The sequence below is a fragment of the Pinus tabuliformis genome, chromosome 1_1, assembly GCF_031772625.1.
Source record: "Pinus tabuliformis cultivar Carrire ecotype Pingquan chromosome 1_1, CPIR1, whole genome shotgun sequence".
Taxonomy (NCBI): domain Eukaryota; kingdom Viridiplantae; phylum Streptophyta; class Pinopsida; order Pinales; family Pinaceae; genus Pinus; species Pinus tabuliformis.
In genome coordinates, this window is record NC_142297.1 from 456,133,135 (window position 1) to 456,142,141 (window position 9,007).

General features: G+C 35.9%; 1 protein-coding gene across 1 annotated transcript; it reads left to right on the plus strand.

The window, feature by feature from the left end:
* Window positions 1-7,448: 7,448 nt before the first annotated feature.
* LOC149213723 (TMV resistance protein N-like) lies at window positions 7,449-8,803 on the plus strand. The gene is made up of 2 exons (XM_089389125.1): window positions 7,449-7,921; window positions 8,038-8,803. Exons 1-2 carry the CDS (start codon window positions 7,449-7,451, stop codon window positions 8,777-8,779), a joined length of 1,215 nt encoding a protein of 404 aa, XP_089245251.1. The 3' UTR covers window positions 8,780-8,803.
* Window positions 8,804-9,007: the final 204 nt, after the last annotated feature.

Here is a 9,007-nt window from a genome sequence, read left to right on the forward strand (position 1 = left end):
GAGTCTGAAAAAAAAAATAAAAAAATTTGAAATGCAAGAATTAAAACACAAAAGGAAGGATCTAGTCAAGGAGAAGAAGGCAGCAAGGATTGCTGCAGCGCAACATCAAGCATATGAAAGGCTTGAAAGAGATAAAGCAAGGCAAGTTAAGGACAAACAAAAACAAATGGCAAGATAGGAAAAGGAATCAAGAAAGACACAATAAATGCTTGAAAAGGAACAAGGGATGATCAATATGGTTGACAATGATGCAAGCATAGATGATGAAACTAGGATTATTTCAAACTCATTGGACTCCATTGCAGATAATACACCATTATTCCAAGATCTCATAAACATTCAAGTGCCTCACTATCAAACTGAGGGTTTACCCACTTGCCTTATTCCTACCAGAGGAGGTGTCAATTCTATGTATGCTCATTACACACCTCCACTTAATGCAAGGGTCAGTAGTGCAAATGTGAGGTATGGGTACTCAATACCTCCATGGTTGGAAGTTGCAAATTGGACTCAATCATATGGCAGCAATCAACCATTTCCTAATCAACCCTTTTTAGGTAGGCCAACCTACCTGGCTCAAGAAGGTAACTCAGGGAGTTTTGGCACTCAAGATTCTCAGGGCCATAAAGAATAGGGGTGTCATATGTTTTTGGTTGTAACCACATTATGATGTGGATTTTGGATGGATTGTATCTTTTTCTTGTCACATAAACATTTTGGCTTACAACCTAGGTTGTTTTATTTCATACTGTGTGCGACATTGTAACCAAAATCCATTTTAGAAGGAACATCTATAGTCTATTATAATGTAGACATCTTACCTGAGAATGCAAATGGGATTTTCTGTTATGCATCTACACACCAAATGATTTACACAAGTGAAACAATGACAACATTTTTAGTTTACATTTCATGAGATTGTAGCAATACTTCATGATGAAACAATAGATAATGCACATAATACCTATAATTAAAACATAATACAAATGGGCAATACAACTAATGCACCCAACCAACCTCTAAGAAATCTATTGATTGATTAACTAAGTTACAAATGAAGATTACTTTACAATAAAAGAGACACATGGCTACAATAAACATTGTAGAAACATTTCTTAGTAAAAATCTGTAAGCGAGATAACAATACCAGAATTTCACATTTGCAAGCACAAAGACAATTATAAACACGTTGCAACACAAAACTTAGCATGTCCAGAGCAATAACCATCTAAGATAAAATCATGGAGAGATCTAGTAGAAACATTGCATTTTGGACCAAGGGACATGGCATATCTTGGAACAGAGAGAAGCCAGCAGCTACAAGTATTATCACAGACCTTACAGAGATTTCCTTGCATGAGAAGGAAGATAATTGACTACTTGCATCCCTTTCATTTTCTACTACACATTTTGAACTCTCCATATGTTGTCTGGTTGCACACAACATTATGAAAGGAGTCTATTCACTCCTTGTCTTTTCTGTGAACTGTCAAGAGTTCACTATGAAGCTCGTTGCAGTTCATAAAACCAAAATTAGCATTAATTACATACCTTAGGCCAAAGTTCCAATTTGATCATATTTAAGCAACTAAAGAATAGATTTACTGGATATAAGTATAAGGGTGAAAAGCAGAGTAGTTCCTGATGAATCATTGCACTAGAACTGTGGAACAAATGGAAGCAAATCTCAATAATTGATGTGTATAAATGTACAACCATGAAAGAGAAGCAAATCGGAATAATTTGTGTATAAATTTACAATGATGAGTGAGTCAATGAATCAATCACGCTGACTGAAACCCAAATTTACATCTTATTACATTCACACTGCCAAGAATGTGATGGACATGACATATAACAGCAGCATGCTAAATCACAAATTGCAAGGACCAAAATCAAAGAATAAACCCCATTGTGACAGCAGGCCACCTCTGAAGGGTTTTTAATCGCAGCCGCTCACACCTAAGGTCAATTTCAGCATACAAACTGACAATTTCAGCATACAAACTGACCTCCAAAAACAAGACCTTCCAAATTTACATCTATCAAAGTCTGTTAAAAACTTTCTACATCATGATTAACAGATACCCATTTTAGATTACAATGGAAGTTCAAATTTGGCTGACCCATCAAAGTCTGTCAGAAACTTTATGCACCATGATTAACACATACCCATTTTAATTACAACATAAGCTCAAATTTGACTGACCCATGAAACACTTATGTTAATTTAGACACAATAATCTTATCTGCAAATTATCTAACATAATTTTTAATTTGAATGATAAGAACTAAGCTGCAGGTTATTGTAATCTCAAAAGTGTTTTTTATTCTAGAAAATTTATAAATATTTAAATAAAATAATATAAACTAGCTAGCATAAATTTAATTTGACAAAATAAAAAACGTCCAAGCTTAATCTTAATCGAGTCTCAAATAATCTTGATAACATGATAAAACAACCTAATTGACAATGATGTGTTGATTGCCACCGAACGATTTTCCACATCACGTTATTAAACCCTAAACCCTAATTGACGATGTTGTGTTGATTTCGACTGAAGATCTTCCCCATGACATGAATGAGTGTGTAAGCTTCTCATTATTCATTTATCCCTTAAATAACATGACTTCTTTCATTATTTGTTTATTCCTTAAATAGCAAGACTTCTTCCATCAGTGACCTTCATTTCCAATAGTTAGAACTATCAGTTCCCTCGACCACTATATGATAGATTTTCGCCCATCATAGCACTGATGCCAGGGAACTCCCGAATCTTTTTTTATCCAAGGAACAATTACATCTATAATATTGAACAACATTCTTTTATTGAAAACAAAAGAGTGTTACATCTATAATATTGGCTTGCAAAATTATTCTAGCAGAAAAAGAAATACAACATGTAACAAAATACAACATGTAACAAGATCGCTCTTCATCTAACATTAAAAATCTGGCAATTATAAAAAAGAAGGGAGAACAGTTACATCTATAATATTGATCAACATTCTTTTATTGAAAACAAAAGAGTATTACGGAAGAATGTAACTAATTCCACATTGGAAATATCTGAAGACATATAACAGCAGCATAAACCCCAAATTTCAAAGACCAAAATCAAAGTCTGTTAAAAACTTTCTACATCATGATTAACAGATACCCATGTTAGATTACAATGGAAGTTCAAATTTGGCTGACCCATCAAAGTCTGTCAGAAACTTTATGCACCATGATTAACACAAACCCATTTTAATTACAACATAAGCTCAAATTTGACTAACCCATGAAACGCTTATGTTAATTTAGACACAATAATCTTATCTACAAATTATCTAACATAATTTTTAATTTGAATGATAAGAACTAATTCCACATTGGAAATATCTGAAGACATATAACAACAACATAAACCCCAAATTTCAAAGACCAAAATCAAAGAATAAACCCCATTGTGATAGCAGGCCACCTCTAAAGGGTTCTTAATGGCAACCGCTCACACCTAAGGTCAATTTCAGCATACAAACTGACAATTTCAGCATACAAACTGACCTCCAAGAGCAACAATAACAAAAAAATAGAGCAAAACCCTAAACCTGCAAAACTCCAAGAGCAAAATAACAAAAATTCCAATAGGAAGGTGAGGTGTTGAAAAACACAGTGGGGCAATGGCTGGTAGGATTTTTCCTACCGGATAGACGTAGAAGCCATGTCCAAGCGTCTTTCATGTCGAAACCTTCTCCAGAGCTTGCCAGACGTTCTCCAGAGCTCGCCAGACCTGCAACCAACTTGGCAATGGCTGGTAGGATTTTTCCTACTGGATAGACGTAGAAGCCATGTCCAAGCGTCTTTCATGTCAAAACCTTCTCCAGAGCTCGCCAAACGTTCTCCAAAGCTCGCCAGACCTGCAACCAACTTGGAAAACATGGAAAAATAGGAAATTAGGCAATGGCATAAATATTAAAGATAATGTGAAACAAAAATCATCAAAAATCTTTAAATTTACCTGTAACCTCAAACTAGCTAGAGATTGGCACTCGCTCCTTCCCAAACAATAGGTCACATGAATGAAACAACCACCAAGGTATGTGTAAACCCTCTGTGGTCTGGAATGGACAAGACTGGCACGCGGAATGAAACAAGAACAACCGAAACTCTGTATAGATAACGAGGGCAATTAATTATGGTTAGCAGGCCAACAATGGCGGACAAGCCGCACAGGAAATGGACCAGTCTCGCGCCACCATCAGTGGAGTGCTTCACCCAAACATCAGACCCGAACAGAAATACATAGAGTAGAGCAGACATCGTGGCAAACAAGTAGAAGCAGGAGGGAGAAAAGGTTAAAATTAGGGTTATAAACCTTGACACCCACCACAACACGTGGCGCAACACGTCAAACAGGTGTCGCACGAGTTCCTGTGAAAGCCACGTGCCGGTAATGGCATCCCTCCCCTAGTTTGTAACTTCAAGAATTGCTCCGGACGTAGTTGTGAGATTCGTTTATTTTTTAAAAAGAAAAGTAATGGTCAAATGAATGTACAAGCACGATGATGATCGCACGACTTCCAATTTCAACCTTGTAAATGAATTTTCCTTTTTTCTTTACGGAGAGGTAAAGTTTACATGTTGTAATTTTTGTTTTTTTTTTAACCTTTTTCTTTTGGAGTACTGTACAGTACCACCTTTTCTTCTACTCGTGTTTCACTAATCCAACTCGTCACCAGGCCTGGAATTTGACGTCTTGTAGGACGTATTTTGGGTTGTAAGATGTATTTGACAGCGATTGCAAAATTTTCCATGTCAAGTTTGATGTGTCTTAAGCCCCTGTAGACCCATCATTTTGACATTTAATTTGAAATGTAAACTGTCATCATTTTGACGTTTAATTTGAAATGTAAACCATCAAAAACTATGATACCTCTGTCATACCTAAAATTACAAGCGCCTTGAAATTATGAGAGGATGGGGCGATGGACCGGTACACAAAAGAGTTCAACTTCGATCTTAAATTTATTTAAATGCTCCTAGTCGTGACTGCCTAGTGCCTACCATTCCTTCCCTCTGATGGTTGGGAGTAACTCATCCTTGCACAGAGCTACCATCCATGATTTGAAGATTATCCATACGAATGATGTTATTTATGACCAAATTTAATCTCGAGCTACCATGGTCCATCGCAGTATCTACCTTTCAAATTATAAAGCTTAACATCAAGTCAACCACTAATTCGAAAATGCAGTGACTAGGAAATTGCCAAAACTTCGCTTTCACCGTTCACCTTTAATCCACCTATCAAAATATAATTTAATAATAAGAAAAATGAATTATATATCATTGTTTCGGTTTCTTCAACGAAACAAGAATTTCAAAGATTGGCCAGATCTCGTTGTTATTTTGTTTTCAATCAATTGGCGTATTATCTTCTACGACATCAAACCCTTCAGAGCTTCGTTGGACGCAGGGTAAAAATGGAGTCTATGCTCGATCTCTCTGCGTGCTCAAAGAGAAGAAAACATCTGGTGGTCGACTCCATAAGACTTCGGCATTATAGAAAGATCTGGGAATGTTTCTCTAAAGCTGTAGAAATAAAAGGTTTTGACAGAGAGACTTATAACGGGTGAGAAACCTACCCTTACTCTTATATTTGTTGGATTGAAGATATATGACATTTATGTAGGCATTTCTACTTAGTGAAAGAGGCTACCCTATCGCCATTTACGATTGGTTGTAAGTTTATTTTAAATGGAGTGAAAGTGGTGAAGATGAACTTCATATGCGTGGTAGCATTTTTGAAATGTGGTCAATAAAACCTTTTTTCTCTTGGGAAAATAATCGAGAATAAACAAAGATTCTGGAACAATAGAAGTTAGCATAGAGCAACAACGAGTGAAATTAATAGATTTGTCATAGTTAAAAACAACTACTGATAGACTAACGAAAGCAAAGTTGGATAGTGATAACTTGAAAAACCAAAAATGCATAATTTATGGCTTCAATCCAACGAATGTTTGTGCTGTCTTTATTATGGTGTTTTGTTCAAAGACATCTAATTAATTTCAACAAGTGCACCCTGGACTAAAGGCTGATTTATGTTGTAATGTTGGTGTTTTACTTGTTAAAATTATGGTTTTTCCTCTTAGTGTTGGATCTTGGATCTAGAAAGTTTTAAGGAAAGAGAAATTCTTATCCTTATAATCGTTTGCGTTAATAAAGGGTTACCTCTGTAAGTGTGCAGTGAAAATTTTGTATAATACAAATATAAAATATAAAAGAGACACTTAGTTGTCTGAATAATGTTTAGATAAATGGTTATTTAAATAAAAGTTAAGTTAAATTTGTTGTGTATTATATTTATTATAAAATAGAGAAAATAAAATAAATTCTAGCTTTTTTTTAATGCCTCATTTCTAGGTCAGTATGATGGGACTTTCGTTACTAAATAATTATCGACATAAAATATATTTATTGTTTTTGTTATTTATTTAGTGCTATGTGATTTTATAAAAAAGGTTAATGTTGATTTTTTCTTCTATCATCAAGTAGGCTATTTTTCTGAGTTTTTCTTTTTTTTTTTGGCAATTTTTTTTTGGTTAATTTTGGCTTAAATTGGATAGGGATATCTTGAAATTGTAATTTCCAAATGTAAAATCTAAAAAATATTGAGTGTAGTGGGATGCTTTAGATAATTTTCAACTGTAAAATCTAAAAAATATTGAGTGTTGTGGGATGTTAGATAATTTTCAACTACAAAATCTAAAAAATATTGAATGTAGTGGGATGCTTTAGACCACAGCGTTCAGATTAAGACTGGTTTTAATTTTATTTGGAAGGGCATATATTCATCTAACCCTTCAAAAATGAATGGTTATAAAAAAAATGTAGCTTTATTGACAAGTGTATATTAAATAAACACTTAATTAAAAAATGTCAAAACAAAAATGATAAGGGAGGTCAACACTCTCAAATTTGCCTAAAACTTAAAATAAAGGACATGAAAAATGCAAAAACATCATCAAATTTTCATTTGGCTGGCAGAGAAGATTTGAAATTCCAAGCGTGCTCGTCACCGTTCACGCCATGACTATTTTGAAAACCAAGAAATTACCGAGATGATCCAATGGTTACGTAGGTGGGAAGTCTGGTTCACACATGTTAGGAGATGGTCCAATGATTCCGTAGGTGGGAAGTTTTGTTCACATTAGGCACAATGAATTTTTTTATTTGTTTTAACCTCTTATAACATATATCCAACTAAGCACACGGCTGGAATCGTGTAACGCAGTTGCAACTTGTTCACTGAGCTCGTTGTTGGATTCATCTTTCACAACTATTTTGATAACTCGGGTTTACGGATCAATAGCGTGGCATTTGCCTTCATCTACTTCTCAGGCAAAGACATATATCCATCTTGCATCCTTGCACATCCGATCTGCAAGACGTAGTAATTATGGAGCCAGTGACCAAACCAGCAACATACCACGTTTTCATAAACCATAGGGGCGTAGACACCAAAACAAACCTTGCTATCCTCATCAACAAAGCACTCGAACCCCGTGGGTTGAACGTCTTTCTGGATGCGCCCAAACTTCAGTCGGGAGATCATATCTTCCCGGAAATAGAAAACGCCATTTCCAGTGCCTCCATTCATATTACAATATTTTCTAAGCGTTACGCTGAATCACGTCCTTGCTTGCGTGAGCTCTATTCGATTTGGAAATCACAACATGAGCGCAAAATTATACCTGTTTTCTATGGCGTTGAGCCTTGTGACCTGCGAGAAATAGACAGGGAGCCTTATGCAGAAGCGTTCCAAGCGCACCAACGCAATGACAAAATCAAGACGGAAGACGTGGAGAATTGGAAGAAAGCACTCAGAGATGTATCAAAAATTTCTGGTGAAGTCTTCAAAAGTGATAAAAGGTAAACACATAGCTTAGTACTCAGTCATCATATAACCAACTTGCTATAGCTTGAATCTGCAGATGTTCTCAGTTTTTTTATGTTAATGATTATAACTGCAAATACCTTTCTTCCAGTGATCACGGCAATGTTTTGGCCAAGATTGTGCAAAGCGTATTCAAAGATGTGAAGTGGGGGCATCTTGAGATCGCGAAATATCCATGTGGACTCGACCAGGCCTTGAAGAATTTAGAAAATGAAATTGAGAAACAAAGCGGGACGAAATTGATAGGGATTTCAGGAATAGCCGGAATTGGGAAGTCGACTCTCGCTAAATATTATTTTAACTTGAGAAGTCGGTCTTTTAACAGGTTTTGCTATGTGTCTAAAGTAGGGAAACGAAAAGGTAACGTCACATCTTTGCAGCTGCAAATTGTTGGTGCTCTCCGTGGTCACGATATTGACATTCCGGATACCGAAACCGGGAAGACAATTTTACAGAATAGTGTAAAAGTGTTCAAAATTCTGATTGTTCTGGATGATGTGGATGAGAGGGAGCAAATAAAGAGACTACTAGACATTGATGCAATGGGGCCTGGTAGTAAGATCTTGGTAACATGTCGTGATAAGAAAATAATTGAAGGATATAATCCTTTGTGGTATGATTTGAAGCCATTAGAGAAAACGCATGCCAAGAAGCTCTTCTGTCATCATGCTTTCCCTGAAGCAGAACCATTGGAAGAATATAAAGATTTGGTGGAGGACATTTTGGACATTTGTGGGGGGTTGCCCTTCTGTTTAGAATATTGGGGGGAACAGCTTGCTGGTAATCGCGACAAAAGGTATTGGAAACAGCAGTTGAAAAGGTTTTCTCAATGAGAACCACTGGTCGATGCAAACCGTGTTCTATCCGGGTCAAGGCACGTCTTAACCGAAGCTTGAGTTATTGAATTGTATTCCTCCATAATACTCCAGGCGTGAATTGTATTCTTCCATAATACTCCAGGCGCCCTTTGTTTTTCTATCTGGTATTCTTTCAAAGTATTTTCGTTGTGTTGTTGCGTCCTAATAAATTGATAGATCTCTATGAACTATACGTTACAGAAA

Bases quoted from the DNA above. Each gene is read 5' to 3' on its own strand.
- LOC149213723 (XM_089389125.1), top strand. From the start codon at position 7,449: ATGGAGCCAGTGACCAAACCAGCAACATACCACGTTTTCATAAACCAT. The intron at 7,922-8,037 runs GTAAACACATAG...CCTTTCTTCCAG, and splicing joins GTCTTCAAAAGTGATAAAAG to TGATCACGGCAATGTTTTGG.